The sequence below is a fragment of the Cibotium barometz genome, chromosome 31 (assembly GCF_041138505.1).
Source record: "Cibotium barometz isolate CiBa-2024 chromosome 31, ASM4113850v1, whole genome shotgun sequence".
Taxonomy (NCBI): Eukaryota; Viridiplantae; Streptophyta; class Polypodiopsida; order Cyatheales; family Cibotiaceae; genus Cibotium; species Cibotium barometz.
Genome location: NC_141076.1, coordinates 33,106,445 through 33,130,798, shown reverse-complemented (window position 1 = coordinate 33,130,798; position 24,354 = coordinate 33,106,445). Strand labels below are relative to the sequence as shown.

Below are 24,354 nucleotides of genomic sequence, written 5' to 3'. Positions count from 1 at the left end.
AAATTGTGTAGCTATTCTCATAATTCTCACAAGTTAGTCACATTGAGAAGCTCCTCCAGGCTCAACAAGATGCCTCGACTCCTTGATTATGAAGGCAATGCATCTACCTCTTGTCATAGGAATCTCCTTAATCTCGTTGTTTTTTGGGAGGGGTGGTGAGACAAGGAGATGGGAGCCTCATACACCCTCCCAAAGGTATGCTTCTTATTTGTGGTCTCCTATGTGTGTGTGCATGTGCTAGCTACTATAGTACTACATGGTATCAGAGCAAGGCTTGATGGATCCTCGGGCCACTTCTCTTCTTTGATTCATTGTGGCATGAATAGAGAGGGGTGTTTAGAAACATCACAGCTAATCTTAAGTTAATGCATGGCTAGGGAGGTGTGTTGGGTTATCCCCATAGGAATTCAAAGATCAATATATAGGGTAGAGTGCAATTTGTCATAGTTATCATCTCCCCCAAGGCCCATTATTTTGGGGAGGGGTGGTAAAACAAAGGTGTAAAACCCATTTTGGGGTTAACTAAACACTCTCCCACCACTCAGAGAGTTAAATGTGATGAAAATGTTGTGAAAAGGTACTATAAACATTATAATATTTATGAGAAAAAGATGGATACATCTATGCTATCTAATCAGCTATTCATAGTTTGGGTATACCCAAATGTGAAAAAGGGCCAGTTGTATATAAGTGGTTTTCTCATAATGCAAAGACATAAATCTTTTTTTTTGGTTAATTAAGATCTTGTGTGCTCTTTTGTTGTTTCTCTTGTGTTTTTGAGAGAGAGAGAGATAGAGTTGAGAGGATTAGCTTATAGTTATTAGTATATGTGCCTCCTCCCTAAGATTTATGAGAGAGAGTGAGAGAGTAAAAGAGGTGCATCCTTGCAAGGTTGTGTAGCAACTTCTTGTGACCAGAGCCAAATGTGAGGCTTGGGAGAGTGGAGTTAGCAACCACTACTGGAGCTTGGAGGCTTTGAGGTTATGGAGATCTCGAGCTTGGAAGCAAGGCAAGTATCTGCACGATGGGTGTTGCTTATTTAATTCCCTTAAGTGAATAGTTAAGAGTTCTTTAGGGGGGAAAATGAGCCATAACATTTTTTAGTGCCAGTTTGACAAGGAAATAATCTTTCTTCTTCCCTCTTCTCTTTGAGCACTCAGCTCCTTCCTTGCATGTTTACATTCGTTGTTTAATGTTTTTGGTGAAGTTTGTGAGAAGAAAAGAGTGAATAAAGTTTCTATTATGAGAAGAAAAGAGTGGATAAATTTTCTATTGTGAGAAGAAAAGAGGGTGGTGATAAATGTGTTGTTTTTAATTAAGAGATTAATTTGTACTTGGGTAACTTGGAGAAAAGCAAACCAATCATTTTTCTTTCAATTTTGTGGATTTTAGCACCGTTGTGTTTCCACATGAAAATCCATGGTGCTGCTAGTTTTTTTCCAATTAAAACCCTAAAAATCATAATTGTTGCCTGAATCTTGTTATGATTACCATTGCTTAAACCTAGTTGACAAGGATCAAACTGCACCATTGATGAGTAAGAATTACTTAAACCCAGAAGGATGAAACTGTACCATTAAGTTGGAAAAACCAAGATTTGGCACCCCAAAATAAAATCAAGCATAAAACATTGGTTTTTTATGCTAGTTGAGATAATCACATCATGAAAAAATCCCTAAAATCACGTTGTGATAATAGGGATTGCCTTAATAAAGTTAGAAAATCTTATTCTATGACTCTTATCTCTATATCTATAAATATTTTACATGAGAAAAAATCAAAGTTAGTCACATGTGACTGACTTGAGATAATCATGCCTAAAATAACAAAGATTAAGATCATTACATGGATTAGAGAATATCTACTAAAGATTAAATAGGTGAAAATGTTCGAGTGAATTTGGACTTGAAGAGTAAAGTACTTATTAAGGCTAAGAGATAGCAAACAGGGAACCACTTACCTCTCAATGTGTTGTGGAGATCTTTCCAATGGTCGAGCTTCTAACCCTTGAGGTCTCCAAGCTCAACACCACCATGGGTAGCTTACCATTTATCTTCTCTTGTGACTCTCACCTCAAATATTCCATACACACTCACTAGCATGCATTAGAGAGAAGATTAGAGAGAGGTTTAGCAAGAGGGAAATCTCAATCACACAATGGGAGAGTGTTATTTCATTATGAGAGAAATTGCATGGCCATAAGTGTTCACACACACTTAGATTGGGGCCAAGCAAGTGCCCAAAGCTTCTATTTAGCCTATTGCTTAATCTCATAATACATTACTAAATTACAACACTAGAAAGCACAACCTAGCTAACTATGCTCTTGGAGCAGGAAAAATCATTAATTATCCATCTTGGGACCTTTATGAGATAAGCTCTCATCCAAGTTTGAGATTTGAACCCCATTGCTTTGTGGCTTATTTGTGCATGAGTTTGGCATGTCCTTCCTTGACATTTGATGTAGATTACTCATGCTTTGGCATATAACTAGGTGTGGCAAACCTTGTTAACCTTAAAATGGGGTTAACATCCCCCCTTCTTGATGTCGATCGCATCCTTGTTGATTGGATTGAAGACTTTGTCAAGAAGTAGATGTATGCTTGGTGCTGATATAAGTAGATGTTGCATGTCTTTGATTGTCCAGAGGGATGAAGAAGCTAGTTAGTAAAGGAATAAGTTAATAATAGATGGGGCCTAATTGGGTTTGGGACCATTGCATGTGATTTATCTCTCTTAAGAGGGATGAAGAAGCTAGTTAGTAAAGGAATAAGTTAATAATTAATGGGATCCTAATTGGGTTGGGGGCCATTGCATGTGATTTCTCTCTCTTATTTATGTCTTTTTTTCCTCTCTTTTTTGCAATCACATGCAAGGTTACAATGTTTATTAAGGTTAGCAATGATTCTATGGCTCTATTATCAATAGAAGAAGAGAGGCAGAGGTCTGGAGGAGAATTAACAAGCAAGCCTTATGCGCACATCTTGTTGGTTAACATGTCCCTTGGAGGTTGGGAGAAGATTTTATGTTGACTTGACCTGCTTAACTTCCCATGTTCTTTTTATCCATTAAGAACAATTAGGTTCTCTTTGACTATTGGTCAAGCTGATATAGTACAAAAAAGTTGACTCTTAAAACTTTAGCTGGAGCTATTTTGTCGAAAGATTTGGAGAGGATTTGAAAGAATTTAGTCAACTCTTGCGAGGTTATGGAGCTATTTGTTGTAAAGGGTTACATGCTATTTGGATGAGCTCATTGGATATTGTTGGTGAGACTAAACTTTAAGGAATTCCAACAAGCAATGGGTCATACCATGGGTCAGGCATACACCCACCATCGTCCCCCCCATCCAAAGATGTACCTAGAAGGTGTCTACGATGACGAGGTTTCCACTAGTGGGTGAGGAAAAGTGTATTCTCACGAGCAACTGCTTCCTTTGATTATAGTAGACAAGGATTCTTTAGACATGAACCACGGGCATGATTTTGAGAATCACGATGGTGAAATGGTATGAAATTACAAAATAATGGTTTCTTGGATTGGAAATATGATGAGAAAACCTTGTGACCATGTGGCTGCACATTTGTGTGAGTTTTAGCCTTCATGATTTTATAGGTGTTAGAAATCACATCCATGATGTGGAGAAAACTCTTTGAATCCTTGTCAGTCCTTTGGTGGCATTTGACCCCCTTAAAGTATTGCACTGCTAGGAGTTGGACACCCATGAGTCCAATTTGACCTTTTATGTTAATCTTTTTTCCTTGCAACATCCATTAGCTATTGATGAAGTTTTTAACCTTTGCACTCCTTTCGATGATGATTTGCCAGATTGTGTTTGTGGGTGGTTCTTGTGGCATTCTATGGCCTGTAGTGGTTCTTGTGGCTCCCTAGTTTTTTTTTCTCTGCCATGTGAGCAACAAGTTCTTGTGGCTACTCCCATTTTTGTGAGGAGAGTATGTTCTTGTGTCTTCCCACTAAGCTTTGTTACCATATTATAGTAGTGATGTGTGTGAACACACTTAGGACCGCCGGGGCACTTTTTCCCTCACTAGGAGGTTTTTTCCCCCGTGCATTGTATATACGCCCATTATCTTCTAGGGCTTGTTATCTTTCATTTTTGGCACTCATAATACACTACTGTGTTGTGCTCAAGCTTCCTCATCTTCTTGAAGTTGTGTGTGCATTCCTGCAACCCTAATTCCAACAATTGGTATCAGAGCAGGCTTCCTCCTCCCGGGCAGCATCACCGGCACCTGCCGCTTCATCTCCTCCGATTGCAACGAGGTTTCACGAGCGTCTGCAGGTTAGTGTATGCCGTGGGCGAGCCCGTAGGGCTCGTTTGTTTCAGAATTTTGATCTGAAGTCATTTCGCCCTCCGTTTTTGCATTCCAAGTACTGCGCAGGCAAAATCGTCCTACTGTGCAGATTTTCTGTCAAGTTTAAAATCTGCAGGACAGGTGCCCATTCGTCTGTTTTGGGCTGTGCTACATAGCACAGGTCGATTTTATACAGGTTTACCTCTTACAGACAGCATTTACATCTAGTAGTACAGTCATTGGCCATGGCTGACAACAATGATGTATTCCGCATGTTGGCTGCTGAGGATAAGTTGGATGGCACCAACTATCCATTGTGGGCATATATGATGCGACATGTATTGGTAGCAAAGGGGTTATGGAACATTGTGCAGGGTATTGATGCACGTCCTATTGTGGCTGGGAATGCTGCAAACACATCAGAAACAGGTACTGTTGATGATGGTGCAGGCACAAGTGCTGTAGCAGCTGTTCGAGAACCACCACTTTCAGCAGAGCAGATTCGTTGGGATGGTAGAGATGCGCAGGCTCATGCCTTGATTGCGCTGTCTGTCAAACGTACCATTATCCCACATATTCGCTCCTGCAGGACTTCTAAGGATGCTTGGGATGTACTTGCCACTTTGTATCAGGCAAGAAATGAGGCTCGTGTTGCTTACCTCCGAAAACAGTTGGAGAGTGAGCATATGAACGAAGGTGATTCTATGGATAGCTTTTTGACAAAGATCAAGGATTTCAAAGAGCAGCTCATTTCTGCAGATGAAATCCTGTCAGACAGTTCACTTGTGCAGACTGTTTTGAATGGTCTACCAGATTCTTATCAGGGTTTTGCTTCCACTCTTCGCTTGATGATGAAAGGCAATCCCAATGCCTTATCATTTGAGGAGTTAGTTTCTGTTTTGCTGCAAGAAGACCAGTCAAGGCAAAACAGGAATATTATGCGTGTCGCAGATCAAGCTTTCGTTGCTAGTCAGAGAAGCGGGAAAGGTAAAGCTGGCTTTTCTTCTAGTAAGCAGAAATCTGCAAATGCTGCGCAACCAAAGAAGGAAGACAAAGATGAGAAGAAGGGTGACAAACAGAAGACATTTTGCAAGTACTGTAAGGGAAATGATCATGTCATCAAAGCGTGTCCTAAGCTGGCTGCGAAAGAGGCTAAGAAGAAAGAGGCTGGTATGGCTGTTGCAGATGCCTCTCCTTCTAACAATGAATCTGCTAATGTTGTGCTAGATACAGAATGGGCATTCAATGCGCAGTGCAGTTATGACCCATCTTTGCATGACACATGTATGTCTGCAGTAGATTCAGATGTATGGTACTTTGACAGTGGTGCCACTAAGCATATCACCTCGCAGCGCAGTTTATTCACTTTCCTTGAGTCTGCTCCCACAGGGAATACTGTCACTTGTGCCAATAACTCCTCTTATCCCGTTGAAGGAGTTGGACAGATTGTGCTGAATGTTGCAAATGGCAACACCTTTACACTTTTTGATGCATTGTATGTGCCAGGGATCAAAAAGAATCTGCTGTCAGTCTCCGCATTTGCCAAAACAGGTTTGGTTGTAAAATTTGTGGATGACAGATGTACTGTTCATGATCTCTCTTGTGGTGACATCATTGTAGCATCTGGTTCACTATGTCGAGGGCTGTATAAGCTCAATATGGATGGCAAATGTGTAGAGGATTCAGCATGTGCTATTATGGATACGCAGGCTATTTCAAATGCAAAACTGTGGCATGCACGTTTTGGTCATCTGAATTTTGCAAGTTTGCTGCGCCTGCAGAAATTTGAAATGGTGTCTTCTTTGCCTAAGCTTGAGGCACCTGTCAAGCATGTTTGTGAGGGCTGCATATTGGGTAAAATGCAGCGTGCTTCCTTTTCCAAAGATGGATCAGTGAGAGCTGAACGCAGATTGCAGCTTGTTCACAGTGATGTTTGTGGTCCCATGCAAACTCCATCATTTGGAAACTACCTTTACTTCGTGACTTTCATTGATGATTTTACCAGGCATGCATGGGTATATCCTTTGAAGGCAAAGTCGGAAGTGTTTTTGTGCTTCAAACAGTTTTTGGTTATGGCTGAAAATGTGTCAGAAAGTAAGATGGGCACCCTCCGTTCAGATCGAGGGGGGGAGTATATGTCTTCAGAATTTAATGCATTTCTGGCTGAGCGTGGGATAAAACACCAATGTACAGTGCCGTATACACCACAGCAAAATGGTGTGGCTGAGAGAAAAAACAGGTCTCTCATGGAAATGGCAAGATGTATGGTTAAGAGTCAAAGTCTACCACATGGTTTTTGGCTTGAGGCTGTCATGTGTGCCACTTATGTACTAAACAGGTGTCCCACCAAAGCATTACAGGTTGTCACTCCATATGAGGCTTGGCATAGCCGCAAGCCATCTGTTGGCCATTTACGTGTTTTTGGTTGCCTGGCATATGCATTAGTGCCTGTGCAACATCGCAGAAAATTGGATGACAAAGCTGTCAAATGTATTTTTGTTGGATATAGTGCTGAGAGCAAAGGCTATCGTTTGTATCATCCACAGACAAAGCGCATTTTGGTTAGCCGTGATGTTGTGTTTGTGGAAGATGCAGTTCAGCCCTTGGTTTCATGTACTAAGGAGACAGATATCAGCTCACGTGATGTCTATGATACATTGTTGCCTCTTTTCAGTGGTGCACAGTCAAGTGCAATACCTCATGAGGCAGTTTTTCAGCCTATGCAGGTTTTAAATGATGGCACAGATCAGCCTATATCTGATGCAGATGTGCATGATGCACTTGAGGATGAGAGACAAGAGATTGAGGGCTCTAGGAATATGCCTAGATGGCTGGTGCAGACTTTGCGTGACAGCAAGTTGGATGCCCCTTTGTCTAGTCGCACTCGTTCTGGCTCTCATGGTGCCTCTTATGCGTCAGATTGTTATGCATTGGCTGTTTCTAGTATGTGCGATGAAAGTGAGCCTGTTTCATTTGATGAGGCACAAAGTTCAGAAAATTGGATGGCTGCTATGCAAGCAGAATACGATGCTATTATGAAGAATGGTACATGGTCTTTATGTGACTTGCCCCCTGGCAAGAAGGCCATTGGCACTAAGTGGGTATACAAATTGAAGCGTAAGCCTGATGGCACAGTGGATCGCCATAAGGCTAGGCTTGTTGCAAAAGGTTATGCTCAAGAGAAGGGCATTGATTTTGATGAGACTTTTGCTCCCACATGTCGTATGACCACTGTTCGTAGCATCTGTGCATTAGCAGCTCATAATGGTTGGAATGTACATCAGCTGGACATAAAGACTGCGTTCTTAAATGGAGATTTGCATGAGGAGGTGTATGTATCGCAGCCTCGTGGTTTTGTTCAAAGAGGGCAGGAAAACAAAGTGTGCAGGTTAAAAAAGGCTTTATATGGTTTAAAGCAAGCTCCACGAGCTTGGTATGAAAAAATACATGCATATTTGACTGCACATGGGTTTCAGAATAGTCCAACAGAAAGCACTTTGTATGTTAAACGTGTGGATGGTGTACATCTAATCATTGCTCTCTATGTCGATGACATGCTGCTCACAGGACCAAATGAGAGTCATATTGCTGATTTTAAGGCTGATTTGAATGCCTCTTTTGAGATGTCAGATTTGGGGCATTTGCATCATTATTTGGGGATACAATTTAAGCAGTGTGATGGAGGTATTGCTTTGTGTCAGACAAAGTATATTGAAACATTGTTGCGGAGATTTGGCCTTGAAGACTGCAAGCCTATTGCTACTCCAATGGAGACAGGTTTGAAGTTGAGTCTTCATGATGCTGGAGATCACTTTGATGTCACACTCTATCAGACAGCTGTTGGTTGCCTCATTTATGTATGCATTACGAGGCCAGACATTCAGTTTGCAGTCTCACAGGTGAGCAGATTTATGCATAGCCCAGGCATTAAGCATTGGCAGGCAGTGAAGCGTATCTTTCGCTATTTGAGTGGTACTCGGCATCTTGGGTTGTTTTATCCCAAGGGGGGATCATTGCCGCCAGATTTACATGTTTTTTCAGATTCTGACTGGGCTGGTTGTTATGACACACGCGTGTCCACGAGTGGTTTTTGCTTCATGCTTGGAAGCTCATGCATATCATGGTTGAGCAAGAAGCAGCCTACTGTGGCCACTTCTAGTTGTGAAGCTGAGTACAGGGCAGCTTTCACAGCTACGGTTGAGTGTGTGTGGCTCAGACGCCTTATGGCTGATTTGGGTGTTGGGCAGCCATCTGCCACCACCATCTTCACTGACAGTCAGAGCGCATTGGCAGTTGTGCGGAACCCAGTGTTCCATGCTCGTACGAAGCACATTGAGGTGCACTACCATTATGTCAGGGAGAGACTCTCTGCAGGAGAGATCAGTTTGGCTTATGTGCCAACACAGGATAACCTTGCAGACCTTTTCACAAAGGCTCTGCCTCGTGAGAAGTTCGAAGCTTTTCGCAAAGCTTTGGGCTTACTCCCTTTTGTGGATTCGTCCACATAGCTAGACACTTCCCTATACATGAGTGCTAGCTCTTGTTCACCGCATCACTCCAGGGGGGATTTGTTACCATATTATAGTAGTGATGTGTGTGAACACACTTAGGACCGCCGGGGCACTTTTTCCCTCACTAGGAGGTTTTTTCCCCCGTGCATTGTATATACGCCCATTATCTTCTAGGGCTTGTTATCTTTCATTTTTGGCACTCATAATACACTACTGTGTTGTGCTCAAGCTTCCTCATCTTCTTGAAGTTGTGTGTGCATTCCTGCAACCCTAATTCCAACAAGCTTTTGTAAACTGTAGTAGCAACTATTAGTCCAAAGAGTGGGTTCATGTAGATGATGCATGGGGACATCTCTGATTGCATCCCTTCACTGGTGGGGGAAGTGATGGGAAATTCTTCCTAGTATGGGAAAGTAGTGTTTTCCATGTGGTTAGGCTGTGTTTGCTTGGGTCTCCACACCATAGTATTTTTTGAGTACCTTGTGTAAATGAAGCTAATGACGAAACTTGATTAATCTTGATATCTTTAGGCACGCATATGATGGTATTTCCCTTATAGTATCTGTGAGCCTAAAGTAGGTTTGTAGGTACCCATCTTTGGTGGATTCTTGGGCATATGCATGGTACCTTGGTTGATGTGGTCTCTATTTTGATACAGACTTCTTTCTAGTGCATACCTCTTTTTTTGGGAGCATGGTTTGCCTTTTTGGGATCCCAATTTGGGTAAAGGTTGAGGCTATGTTATTAACTTCATTTCTCTATGTGAATGCAGCTTAGTTTGACTAGGTAGCCAAACAAGATTGCTACTTTTATAGAATCCTTGTGCTTGAAGTAGCCACTTTTCCACCCACATTTTGATGCTTTGGAAATACCTTGATGGTCTTTTTGGTGGTAGAGAACAAGATTTTCTTGCTAGAATAAAATCATTTGTACTTGTTTTGATATGAGTTGGTGAGGCTTTAGTGTTGGGTTGTGGAAGCATTAATTGAAAAGATGCAGGGGGGAAGAGAGCTTGAGCTCTTGCAAGCACACACACACACTCACAAAACCCTAATAGAGAACACACAAGGTGAGAGGCTGAAAATCTTCTTCTTCTCTCCTCAACACTCAACACACCATATACAAGAATAAGAGTACACACAATATGAAAGGTACTCAACCAAATACATACACGGGTTCTCTATAGTGTGAACCCGACTAAATGAGCTGGCGCTATAACTATGCCAGTCTCTAGAGTGGCTGTCACACAGCCTGTCATCCCACTGGCCGCATATCACCCAAGATCTCACCAACCATGCCAGTGGTGTAAGTGCGGGGCCTATCCCCCAGGCGGGTCATCAGTGGCCACCGCCTCACTAGAGCTCGATATCTCAACACTCCCCCTCGAGCTCAACTCCATCTCATGTACACCAAGCGAAGCCCTGAATCTGCGGAGCTTCTCTGTACCCAATGCTTTGGTGAAGATGTCAGCTACCTGATCCTCTGTGCTGACATAAACAAGGTCAAGGTCTCCTGCCAAGACCTTCTCTCTGACGAAGTGGTAGTGGACCTCTATGTGCTTCGTACGAGCATGAAAGACTGGGTTCCTGGCCAACTGTATACTGCTAATGTTGTCACAGAAAATGACAACTTGTCTATCCACTGATAGACCCAAATCTCCAAGTAGCTTTCTCAACCAAGCTACCTCACATGCTGCCATAGCAGCTCCTCTGTACTCGGCCTCTGTACTCGATAGAGCAACCGTAGGCTGCTTCTTGCTGCTCCAAGTCACAGCAGCACTCCCCAAAGAAAACATGAATCCACTGGTAGATCTTCTATCTGAGATACTACCAGCCCAATCAGCATCTGTGTACCCATGTACACATATCTCTATCCCAGTCTCATAGAATAGTCCACAATGCAAAGTAGACTTCACATACCTCAGTATGCGTCTCACAGCATCCAAATGCGGTTTCCGTGGAACCTGCATAAACTGACTCACCAACCCAACAGCATAGCTCAAATCTGGTCTGGTGATCGTCATGTAGATCAAACTTCCTATTATGCGTCTGTACATAGTAGGATCCTCCAAGATCTCTCCTGAATCTGCACTCAACTTGCCATTCTGATCCAATGGCACAGAAATAGGCTTACAGCCTGTCATACCATACTTGGACAACATGTCCAAGCCATACTGTCTCTGCAGTAATCCAATACCATGTGGTGACCTAATCACCTCAATGCCCAAGAAATATCTGAGCTCCCCCAGATCCTTCATCTCGAACTTCTGTCTAAGCAAGATCTTTACATCAAAGATTTCTGCATCATGGTCCCCCGTAATGATCAAGTCATCTACATAGATGACAACAAGCACAACTCCTCTATCACCATGTCTCACATATAATGAGAAATTTGCATTGGCTACATGAAAGCCAATGGTGACAAGATATTCAGAAATCTTATCAGACCATGCTCTTGGTGCTTGCTTTAAGCCATACAAGGCTTTCTTCAACCTGCAAACATGCTCGGGGTGACCCACATCCTCATAACCAGGTGGCTGCAACATATACACCTCTTCTTGCAAATCCCCATGCAAGAATGCATTCTTTACATCCATCTGATGTAAAGACCATTGCTTTGACGCAGCCACTGCTATCACAACTCTCACCGTTGCCATCTTGGCAACTGGGCTGAAAGTTTCCTCATAATCAATCCCATATGTCTGCGCATATCCTTTGGCTACCAATCTAGCCTTGTACCTGTTTATGCTTCCATCACTGTTATGTTTAACTTTGTACACCCACTTGCATCCAATGGCTTTCTTGCCTTCAGGCAATTGCACTAAGTCCCAAGTTTCATTTCCATATAGTGCATCCATCTCCTCATCCATGGCTTTCTCCCAACACACATTTCCAACAGCCTCATCAATGCATGTGGGCTCTACAACCTGCACAACCTTTGCCATATATGCATAGTGATGTGCCACATAACCATCATATGTAAATCTCTGCACAGGGTTCTTCACTCTCCCTGATCTTCGCAGCTTTTCATTCATGGCTTCCATAGCCTTCTTTACACCAGGTGTTCTCATAGCTGGGATCCCAAGCTCCTCATCAAGGCTCATATCTGAGCCACTAGACTCTCCATCAACATGAGAATGCCCTGCAGAAATGTCAGGCATACCAAGGGACTCAACCACTTTCTCTTTTCCTTTACGTGATGTACTAATCACATTTGCAGGGCTGGTATTATGACGCAGCCTGCCACTCCATGGTCTATCAACAGACCCACTAGATGAGGACTCTCCTGGTCCACTCAAAGACTGTGATTACTGACATGCATTCTGACCTGCATTCTGTGCAACCACACTTCCACTCACATCAGCCCCAACAGCTTCTTTTTCAGCAGCATACCAGCTGCTCATCTCATCAAAGACAACATCCCTGCTTATCCTCAACTCACGTGTAGTAGGGTTATAACACCTGTATCCCTTTTGCTCAAGGGAATATCCAATAAACACACATTTTTCAGCTTTTGGGTCCAGCTTAGTTCTCAGCTCATCTGGCACATGCACATATGCAATGCATCCAAAGACTTTCAGATGAGACAAATCTGGTTTTCTGCCAGTAAACCTCTCCTCTGGAGTTACATCATGTATGGCTGCAGTTGGAGTCCTGTTCATGATGTATACTGCTGTAGAAACAGCCTCAGCCCAATAGCAATGCGGCATATTCTTCTCTTCCATTAATGCTCGCGCAATCTCAGCAATGTGCCTGTTTTTCCGCTCAGCAACTCCATTTTGCTGCGGAGTATATCTGCATGTGAACTGTCTCCGAATACCATTCTTCTTCAAGAATTCAGAGAACTCATTGGAGAAGTACTCTCCCCCTCCATCTGACCTTAGGCACTTTACATATTTCCCTGTTTGCTTTTCAACCAAAAGTCTGAAATTCTGAAAGTGAGTGAACACCTCACTCTTCTCCTTCATGAAATATACCCACACTTTTCTTGTGTGGTCATCAATGAAAGTGACATAGTACCTGCAGCCTCCCATAGACACAGTCTTCGTAGGACCCCATACATCTGAATGCACAACATCTAGTGCATTTCTGCTCACATATCTGTTACGTGGAAACACATGCTTTGTTTGCTTCCCAAATTGGCATGCTTCACATATTTTCTGCATACCTTCCACTTTAAATTTTGGCAGCCCTGTCACAATTCCTTTTGTCTGCATAGACTTCAATCTCTGCACATTTACATGTCCAATTCTTTTATGCCATATGTCTGTGTCTGCAACAACTCCTGAACCATTTGCAAACATCGCAGCACTCATTTCAGGCATGTCTACATCCAACGTAAACATTCTGCCCACTCTGTTGCCTTTTGCAACCAACCTGCACTTGTCTTTGAAATCTTCAACATAACACCCATCAGGGTTAAACCGAACCTGCAAACCCTGCTCAATCATCTGGCCAACTGAAACCAGATTCTTTGTTATGTTCGGTACATGAAGTACATCTGCAAGGTACTTCACTTTGCCATCCTGCATAGACAATGGCACATCTCCAACGTGGGCAATTGGATGAGCAGTGTCATCCCCTGTTTCCACAAAACCTGGTCTTTCCGGGTTTTTCATCTCCTTGAACCACTCCCCATGACTCGTCATGTGGTTCGAAGTGCCTGAATCCACATACCATACATTATCCTTTTGTGCTGCATCAACATTTTCAGACATGGCATTCACGACATGCTGCATAACAAACAACCTTTCATTATCCTCATTATTTCTGCTTGAGGATGCATAGTTGTTTTGCTGCACTTTCCCATTTTGTATGTCAGCCTGCTTCTTATAACATTCTGACTGCACATGTCCAGTCTTACCACAATAATAGCATTCACGTGCATCATTGTATTGCCTTTGCCAATTTCCACGGCCTCTTTGACTCCCCCTGCCTCTGAATCTGCCTCTTCCACCTGCGTGTTGTTGTTGTTGTTGTTGATTCTGGGACTGTTGTTGCTGCTGCTGCTGCTGGCCATAATTCTGATTACCTGTTCGGCCACCTCCTTGATCGCGTCCACGGCCTCCTCTACCTCTTCCTGAACTCGTGTAGAAGGCCTGTTGCTCTGAACTGTTTTTGCTTTGTGAAGACTGTTGGTCTTCACCCAAGTTCTTTTCTTCGATAATCAGCATAGACACCAAATCTGTAAAGTTGGGAATGTTTTCCCGAGTCTGAATAGACGTCTTAAACGCCTTGTATTGTGGCCCGAGACCACGTAGACAGACTTCCACCTTGTCATCATCATCTACTGACACACCAATAGATGCAAGGGATTCGACAATGCCCTTTATCTTCAACGCATAGTCATTCACAGACATGCTCTTTTTCTCCACAGTATGAAGTTCATTCTTCAACTGTATCTTACGTGCCTTGGTGTTGGTTTCATAAAGCTTTACCAAGGTGTCCCACGCCTCCTTGGGGGACTTGGCATCCTGAATGTGCCCAATCATGGTGTCCTGTATACTAATGGAAAGCCAATACATAACCTTCCTGGCTCCTTGGTTCCAGTCTTTAAACTCTTTCACATCTGCAGCAGTCGGATTTATATCCGGTATCTCCGGTGCCTCTTCATGCTCACCTTCTATGTAGTCCCAATAACCTTTTCCCATCAGGAAATTCGTCAACCTGAACCTCCAAGCATGGAAGTTATTCTTGTCCAGCTTCTCAGCCACAATCTGTGTTATGCCATCATTAGACATCTTGCCAAACACACAATTTTACCAGAAACTGCACTCTAGTTTTTCTGCACAACAGCTGTATTTTCTGCACAGCGGTACTGTAGTACTCTCAAATGTCACCAACAGTGACTTCAATGTGCATACATACACCCAATGGCAACTGTAGACCTCTTTGCAGCACCCACAGTGTCTGCACAGTCAATCTGTCTTCCTGCAGTTCGTAAAACAGAGTTCTGCAGAGAATCGATGACTTACCCGCAGTGCTCGAAATCGCCTGCTTTCTGAAAAACGGAGGTCCAGACGCGCTCGAAACGCGTTTTCGGCCCGAAATTTCAGTCCAAAGGATCCAAAGGACTGTATAGTTGCCCTGTAGCTTCACTCCCGCGAAGAAAGCTCCTCAATCGGAGATCGTTTGCCGGTGCCTCCCGTAGAGCTCCCGACAAGGGTGTAGTCACCAACACAATAGGGAAGAGTAGTTGAAGCTCTTACCCTTGTACCGCTTCCTGTGGTTCTCTTGCTTGCAGCTCAGCCCTTAGCACGAACCAGGCTCTGATACCATGAAAAGATGCAGGGGGGAAGAGAGCTTGAGCTCTTGCAAGCACACACACACACTCACAAAACCCTAATAGAGAACACACAAGGTGAGAGGCTGAAAATCTTCTTCTTCTCTACTCAACACTCAACACACCATATACAAGAATAAGAGTACACACAATATGAAAGGTACTCAACCAAATACATACACGGGTTCTCTATAGTGTGAACCCGACTAAATGAGCTGGCGCTATAACTATGCCAGTCTCTAGAGTGGCTGTCACACAGCCTGTCATCCCACTGGCCGCATATCACCCAAGATCTCACCAACCATGCCAGTGGTGTAAGTGCGGGGCCTATCCCCCAGGCGGGTCATCAGTGGCCACCGCCTCACTAGAGCTCGATATCTCAACATTAATGATAAGGCTAGGATCTTCAATAAAGGAGGGGTTACCAATGTTGAGTCTATGTCATGGATTTTATAAAATCGAATTGTGGATCCAATTGCTTTTGTGATTATCCCAGACATGGCATGCCTTGAGTGCTAGTCCATGAAATCCATTCATGAGCCTGTAAGCTTGGCTTGCCTAGATAATGCTATAGAGATGGTTCGTGTGCTAATATTGTATATTTTACATGTACGATCGTCGCTTATCTATGCAAGGCATGCCACAAGATTAATTATTGAGATTGCATGCCTAGATTAAGTGTTTGTTGACAAGCCTAGGTGGCCTTGGAGAGCCAGTGACCTATATTTTAAGTATGTCTAGCTAAGGTGTGAATGCTTGGGGCCAAGATAAGGGTCAATTTATAATTCTCACTATTCATTCTCTTGTGCAGCTAATAGAGTGCTCTTCTTATCCATTCTCTTGCTTCTTGCCTAAGCTCTTACCTAATCCAATTAGAGCTATTATATGCTAAATGTGTATGAATGAGTGTATGTGTGAAAGAGAGATTGAGTGAGAGGAGGGTCAAGCTTCCATTAGAATGTGACAGCGGTGTAGTGGAGCTCTTGGGTGTTCTTGTAGGGAATAGGTAGCCATAAGAATCCCAACAAGAAGCATTCAATGAGGTGAGTGACACACCTCCGTTTACATTTTGTGCATTAAGCCATGGTAAATTGGCTTCTCGATTGAGCTATTTATGCTCCTAAGTGCAATTAAGTGAAGCCCCATGACATTTGGTCATTCATGTGCCTTTATCATGGTGTAAGAGCCCTCCATAAGTGGTGCCACTGCTGGGAAATAGCCCCATCGCATAGCCATTGTGCATTTTGAATGTGTGTGTGTATGGTTAATTTCTGTTATGTTTTTGTTTTCTTTTTTTTTTCAAGAATGGCAAAAATGAAAGAAAGAAAATTTGAGAAATGTGTTTATTTTTCTGATTTGTTGTGTTTCTCCATCACAAATTTATGTTTAATTTGTGTTTCTCTACAATTTCTGCTGTTTCTATAATTTCTCATATTTTTGTAATTTTTGGTGTTTCTACAACTTCTGGTTTTTCTGCAATTTTTTATTTTCTGCATTTTACATTTTTGAAATGAAAAAACAGTCAAATAAGGATATACCCGACTAGCACAAGCTTTGCATTCCTTGCTCCAAGAGCTGTCAATGCCCGAGACCCAGCTGGCACATTCCTTGCTCCAATAATTAGTATTATGGCAACCACCACAACACCTTTGACCGACAACACACCATTGCCACAAAGCTATATGCCCATAGTCACTATGGCGGTAACAACTATGGCTCACCTGGTGCCACACCCCACTCCTACTACCACTACACATACCTCTCTTGCTTTAGGCATAGTTGGCACAATTGTTCCAACTATGGGTGCTACGGGAGGAACATCCTCTTCACATCCCCCTCCTTTTGTCACATCTCACTCTAGTGCACATTTTCCTTATCTAATGCCGAGAGCGAGGGGGATACCACCACAAGCTATTGGACCCATTACTCCAACACATGTTATGAGGCTGACAACTCTACCAACGACACCATCCGGATATGCACCGCATGCTCTAGTCCTAGTCCCCCTAGGATTTAGAGCGTTTCATCCACATGTAACACCTTACATACCACATGTTGTACCCGGCCCTGTTGTTGCACTAGCAAAACAACAGGTCTAACACCAATAATTCCAGCACCAACACCAGCACCAGCTCTACCAATAGACCTAGTTGCCTTTGCTCAAGCCTTAGGAAGAGTGGTATCTGAGAGTATCACACCAGTTTTGTTAGAGATAGTTGTCAAAGTAATTCAAGTAAGGCTTCCCAGATAGCAAAGCTAACTGACAAGTTTAAAAGAGAAGGAGATCCTAGGTGACACCTAGAAGTGTTTGATCAAGTTTGCAAGGCCCTTGGGGAGCACAACGAGATTGATATAACCAATGCTTTTAGCCTAACCCTAGATGGGGGAAGGCAGCAGGGGACTGGTTTAGAACTCTCAGGGTTGAGGAACACTTAAACTTTGAAGCTCTTAGGAGATTGTTCTCAAAGCAATTTGTGCATGAGGGAGCACTGTGGAGTGTAGCCTCACAATTGCATAAGGTAGAGAGAAAAGAGGGAGAGTCAGTTAGGGAGTTCATGAGCTGACTCAAGAATTTGAACTCTCATTGTGCTTTGCATAAACGTTTTACCAAAATAACCAACTACTTGATAGTGTAAAAGTACTCTAAATACGACCTCCTATCACCTAAATTCGAATTTCTATTTTTGGAGATACTTATCTCTTAATCCATAGGCTTCAACACAAGAGATCTATAATGGCTTAGTCATTAGAGATATGACCACATGGAATGAAGTCACAGCTAATGCCATCAAGCTAGAGGATAATCTAATGATTAAGGGAGCCAGAGCATCGGATGCAAGATCGGTTGCTTCAGTTAGTGAATGGCTAAACCCTTGGCTAAAGGTAACACTATGGCATACATGAATCTCACGGTCTTCATGATGAAAGCACTACAAGAAGAGATGAGGGCCAATAAAGCTCTTGAGAATGCACATATGGACCCAATGACAGAGTTGCATTAGTGTTCTATATGCCGATAAGCTCATACAACAAGTGAGTGTCCAATCTTGAGAGTATGATACCAAGGAAACTATACTTTCTACAATCGCTAAGGTCATGATGTCTCACAGTGTCGAATGCACTTGCAAGCCATTGCTAATGCTCCCAGAGCACATCTAGCTTTACCAGTGCCACCACAACAACAAGCTATCATGCTAGCCACAATAGCTCAACACACTGTCGACCACCCGACATAGCAACCAATCTCAAAGGGCATTTATAAGGCTGCAAATGTACCTCTACCAACACCCCAATCACCCCATCCCAAGATCACACCACTTAATCAAATAGGTTTGGAGGAACCTATGGACTACCCAAGGTATGAGGTGGAATTAGATGCTACTTCACATTTTGTAGAAGACTCCACATAACTCTCTCCTAAAGTACTATATAGTTGATGCCCAAGGGGGAGTCAAACCTGTGAACCAACTTGCTACAAGAAGAGGTCATGATATTAATGCCGCTGCTAGAAGAATGCCTTTTCAATGTTATCACTGCCAAGGAGACCGCACAGAATCTTTAAGCATCAAGAGCCATAAACCACTCAAGGTGCATCTTCTACACCACCACCTGCCATTTATAGTCATTTGCAGCATAGATCATATGATCAAGGATTTCCCCATGAAACCTGGGCAACTAATCGATAGAGTGGTCCAACAACCATCAGATCTCAATATGATTGGTGTAAGTGACAAGTCAAAAGAAAACTCAATAATTCTTCCTGTCAATGCCATAACCAGACTTATGGCTAGAAACCAGCCAATTTTGGAAAGAAAAATAGAGATAGTTGGACTCAATATTTCTTCATTTAGTTGGAACATGCCTGTGCTTCATTTTGGAAAGAAAAAAAGAGATAGTTGGACTCAATCTTTCTTCATTTAGTTGGAAGCATGCCTATGCTTCTACCCCCTTGTTTTCCCATGTGGTGACACATGACAAAGTTTTGTTTCGGGTTTTTGTTTGTGTCCCACCATGAAGCACTTGCAGCCCACTCTCTTTGTCTGGCTAGCAAAAAAGGAACTTATTTTTTACTATCAATGTCCATAGTTTCACAAGCAAGTTTTGATGTTTCTTGTGCAGCGGGATGTTCTTACATTCTAAGTTGAATTAAGTCCCTTTAGTGAGATTGTTTTGATTTTCCTATCCTCATTTGAGCTTGTTTCAACCTCTACCTTTTGCTTGTCCTTGGTTTTTGGTTTTTGAGGTTCCAGATCTCTTTTCTTCAGTTGAGATTTCGGTTGGTTTGAGGCTTGTTTATCTTTATTTAGTTTTTGTTTCACTTTTTTGAATTTATCTTTCAGCTTTGGATCCTTGCTGGTCTAATGTGTTACATCATTTTCTCACCTTAGCTTTTAGCCTTGTTGACACATTCAATGGTACGGTGGTTAACGGCCCATTATGCACACTAATAATATTGAGTGGTGTAGCTTCTATTATGCTTGGTTTTACTATGTTTAGTTTTGGTAAACAAGTGGTATAATGCACATTGCTCACATAGGGGTTTCAAAGTGTTGACACAACTGGAGATGAGGTCTATTATCTTGTGTGGTCCATGACAATAAAAGCACTCGAGTGATGGTCTTATCACATCCTTAACAATTTCTACCCCTTGTTTGGTCTCATTCTAGGCCCAGGATCACCAGACTTTCTAATGTGAGTTCTTGGATTTACAGGGTTTGAGGATTTTGTGTCTCACATTGATTCATTTATGTCAAATTTCACTAAGTTAAATATGTAGCACTGTTCCACCAAGGTTGTTGTACAACTTATGTTTGTGATTTGGTTCAGCGGCGGTTGCGCAAACCTTAGGACAAAGTGCAGTTTCATGGCCGCGTTTGTAATATGAAAGCGTTCATGACCGTGTTTGTAATATAAAAGCGTTAGCTTTTATGCCCCCAGGTGGAAAAGGTTTTAGATTTTGTTCATGTGTAGCTCCTTTTTCATCCTTGATTTCTCTTCCCATCAAAGCAATGTAAAGTTATTGAGTGGTGATCTTCGAAATCAATTTATTTACAACCCTTTCCATAGCTAGGTCCTCATCTAGCTTATTGTTAACTAATCAGATAGCCTCTTTGAAACATTGGTCAAAGGTCTCAAGATTTAATACAAGGGTTAAATTGTGTAAGCCATTTTTCTTTAGCCCCATCATAAAACATCGTTTCAATTGAGCGTCATTCAATTTTCCCATGGTTCACATTGTGAATCCTAAATTTTTATCTAGAGGATAAAATCTCGTAAGGTTTCATCAGTTTTTTGCTCAATTGAGTAAAGTTCACGTGATACACACCACCAGTGGCATTGCCTCGAGAACCCATAGATGAAAGCTACCTTCAAAGTTTTGAAATTGACTTGACCTCGGGTCAGAGTGTGGTAAACCATCAAGTCAGGCTTTTCTCGTTAAGCATAATGTAAAAGCTTGAGCCTTAGACAGGCTATTAATAGCTCCAAATGTGTCACAACATTGTTCAAACACTTGCATGAACTCATATAGGTCCGTGGTACCATCAAATTTATTCATATATTTGAATATTTCTAAGGCAATATGTTTAACGGTATCCCTTGAGCTATGTGCGACCCCTTCTCAGCCCTAGGACATCTTTCAACCCATGACCGACCCCCCTTCCTAAATTGTTGAAGGGCATCCCTTGAGCTATGTGTTGTTCCTTCTTGGCCTAGGACATCTTTTAACTGAGCAACCCCCCTTCCTAAACTATTCAGCATTGGAAGAGTTTGTTTACTAAAGGATAAAGGGATTTAAGAAGTGATTGGGTTGAAATTAATGTTATACAAGAGATTTGAGATTGGTGGCATTAGGGTCATTATAGGATTGGTGAAACCCAGTGAAGCACTCGTGTATAGTGTTAGTCTCATGCAGGTACAAAGTCCCTAAGGATTGTGAGGTCTGAATGGGTGGCATAGGTCTCAATGGTTGTCTAAGGCTAGTTTCAAGAGCTAAATCAAACATCTGCATGTGTAGGGGTAAGCGTTAACCTTCTAGGGACAACACTCTAAGTTTACAAAAAAACATACATTTATTAGGTACAAAAAAGTCCATACAAATGAGAGATCTCTAACCAAAATGAGCAATACAAATGAGAGATCTCTAACCAAAACGAGCAATACAAATGAGAGATCTCTAACCAAAACAAGCAAGTCCACACATTTACATCTTCTAGTTACCATGATTATTCTCTTTTATTCAATTCATGGCAACACTATATGGTCTATTACCACTTCTAAACTAGGTGTTTTTTTCTTGCACTCTCTTCCCAAGCTCCTCTCAAAGAACGGACTCTTTGTTATTGCTTATGCAGCCACATGCATGCTAACTCCCTATTGCAACACTCAATTTCATATTCCATTGATATACGTCTCCATCTTCAAATGGACCATCTTCATTGAGTTGCTCCATAGCTTTGTGCTTCTAGAATTTGCTACATGCGATCTAACACTTCATGTCCATTCTAGATCTTGTCTTTCATATGCACCCTTTTCTTAGACAAGACTATGGAGATGGCTTCTTTCATGTTTGGCATAGTGCTGATCGAGCTAGACATGTTGGAAGGATGAGTGAGAGAGAGAGAGGAGAGAGGGTTTGGGGTTGATGAGAGAGAGAGAGAGAGAGAGAGAGAGAGAGAGATAGAGAGGAGCAGTTTGTTAAGGGGTTATGGTAGATCTAATGATCTCCAAGCCATCCGTTTATATAGTTTTAAGTATGTCTAATTATAGCCTTCGCATGTCACTTTCAATAGGGATCCCTCCTTTTTTGTTGCATGCAAAAAGTAGTGATTAAAGGAACACCTCTCATTTTTTTGGTGCATTGCAAAAAAAGAGTGATTAAAGGAACACCTCTCCTTTTTTTGGTGCTTTCAAACTAGGAGAGAGTATGGGACAGAGAGAGTATGCATGATCCCAACCTATTTACGACCTAAACACTCAATATTTGATAAAGGTAAGGTGAATACTAATTTTATGGTTACTTTAATGAAATTTGATTATCAGTACATTGTTTAAAAGGTCGTTTGAAAGACACTCATTCCCCAATTGTTAGGTTCAATGTAAAATCTTTCAAAACTTGTTTTAAAAAAAATCAGAGAACACTTCATAAGTTCTAGACAATGTGCAAAGACACGCAGGTTAAGAAATCCAAAACCTTTTAAAAAACTTGACATAAATAGAAATATAACAAAACCATTTTGATCATGACACTGTAGATCCTCCCATCATGCCACTCTATGACATTATCAAAAAGAGATAGACACAACACTTTCCTAGGCACACCATGCTTACATTGGCATTGACCTTCGGGCACTCAAAATCCTAGCCAGATCTTTCTTTTTGAGATTTGCTGGTGTATAAATATATTATTATTTGCATCGAGCCCAAGTACACACAAATAGACAAAATACATGTGCTTACATGCAACAAACGCATGTCCGCCACCTGCTATCATCTGAAAATCTAGATGTGTATAGCATGGTAGCTTTGCAATTGTGACATCATACCTTTCACCTTGCATCCTTGAAGAATCAATCTCTACTACAAACACCTCATGTTCCATTTTCTTCACGAGCCTTTCTACAATGATTGAAGCTGACAAAGTGAGAGCATTTTCTATCTTCTTGGTTGCTATTTGTAACACTATTGTCCTGTACCTCAGGGTTGTGCGTCTGGTTGTGTTCTATCCTCTTGGTTGCTATTTGTAACACGATTGTCCTGTACCTCAGGGTTGTGCTTCTGGTTGTGTTCTCTTCTGTAGAACAAATCCAGCTCCTTCTAGAGCTTGCATCTCACTGCTTGGAAGGTTTGTGTCCTTCTAAATTGGCCAAACATTTGGAGGCCACATAGGTGCATTTGTGATTGTTAAGCATATGGACCATGTGTGCTCCATGCTTGTATTATAGAACCACATGAACTATATACACTACCGACCTGTCCACTTGTGCATTCCATAAAAGCTTGGTGCACCACCACAATGAGGGTCATGAAGGTTCTTCGACGCGGTCATGAGATCCACCACCACTACAGACCCTGATGGAGCATCTTCCATGAGATCCACGAAATTGTTTTTGATGTTTGGAGCAGACTGCTCACCCTCACTTGATATAATCACTAGATATCTATTCCATAACTCCTTGTCAAAAACATACATGATAGAGAGAGAAGTGGTCTTGCTTGAATACAATTGCATTAAGTGATATGGGTTATCTTCTAACTCACAGATGGTGAAGACACTAAGAGAAGAATACTGATATAGTAGAGCAATCTATGCAAACACAAAAGCTCAGATAGCTCAGTGCAAAAAATTGAAGATAGATTAGCACAAAAATGTGAGAGAGATGTGCAGGACCGAGGCTGGAACGATATGTAGCGCACATGCAAGTTTAATTGTCATTATGGTTGACAACATCTAAGAATACATGCAAGTTTAATTTTCATTATGGTTGACAACATCTAAGAATACATGCAATGTATGGTTGGTATGTGTAGTGATTTTCATTTGTTTTGAGATTGCTTATTATTACAAACATGGATACTTGTGATGATGGCTTTCATGAGAGAAGGCGCTGCACTGCACTATGATGCTCCACAAGTTTTTTTAATGACTACACAGAATGTAAATGGTCATGAGACAAAAATGGGAAGCCATGGAGAGGTAAGAGAAATTTCTAAAATGGACCCCATTCATAAGTGCCAACGTATAGATATTTGAGGCATATTTTTTGTTGTTTGTATGTGTAGGAAGCTTGCAATGTGCTCGACAGACATGCGAACATATATTGGATTCTATAACAAAACCATGGGATGTTATCCTAGACTTGTTTACTGGAGCAGAAGATTTGGAAAGGGCATGTAGACATGTTGGGAGAAATGTTGTTTGTGTTTAGCCCTATGTTAAAGTGGTCACACATGCCTTGTTGCCACTTGCTCAGTTGTAAAAATCTTCCCTGATGGAAAAATATCCTTGAAGAGGAACTTCACCACCTCTTCTACGGAATTTCTCTTCACAGCTTTAGCTTCCGGCAATTTGGTGAAATAATCAGTCCCACAATGATGTATTCACACATGTTGCCTTTCGTGGGTGGCTTGACTGGTCCAACAAAATCCAATCCCCACTTCATGAATGGAAACAGCAAAAGTGTGGGCGAGATGGGAAATCTATTAGAATCACCAGGTTGATCCATCCGTTTCACATTGCTTTGCTT

At 41.9% G+C, this 24,354-nt stretch overlaps 1 protein-coding gene across 1 annotated transcript; it reads left to right on the top strand.

Moving 5' to 3' along the window:
• Window positions 1-4,193: 4,193 nt before the first annotated feature.
• Window positions 4,194-24,036, top strand: LOC147620759 (uncharacterized). The gene is made up of 4 exons (XM_086825350.1): window positions 4,194-4,303; window positions 4,394-4,994; window positions 22,809-22,952; window positions 23,891-24,036. The coding sequence occupies exons 2-4, from the start codon at window positions 4,562-4,564 to the stop codon at window positions 24,034-24,036; spliced, it is 723 nt and encodes a 240-aa protein (XP_086681476.1). The 5' UTR covers window positions 4,194-4,303; window positions 4,394-4,561.
• The last annotated feature ends 318 nt before the right edge of the window (window positions 24,037-24,354 follow it).

What these genes read in the sequence shown, in the direction of transcription:
- LOC147620759 (XM_086825350.1), top strand. Translation starts at nt 4,562, where the DNA reads ATGGCTGACAACAATGATGTATTCCGCATGTTGGCTGCTGAGGATAAG. An exon ending in CCTCCGAAAACAGTTGGAGA is followed by an intron (nt 4,995 to 22,808) that starts GTGAGCATATGA and finishes CCTGTACCTCAG; the next exon opens with GGTTGTGCGTCTGGTTGTGT. An exon ending in TGCATCTCACTGCTTGGAAG is followed by an intron (nt 22,953 to 23,890) that starts GTTTGTGTCCTT and finishes TTGTATGTGTAG; the next exon opens with GAAGCTTGCAATGTGCTCGA.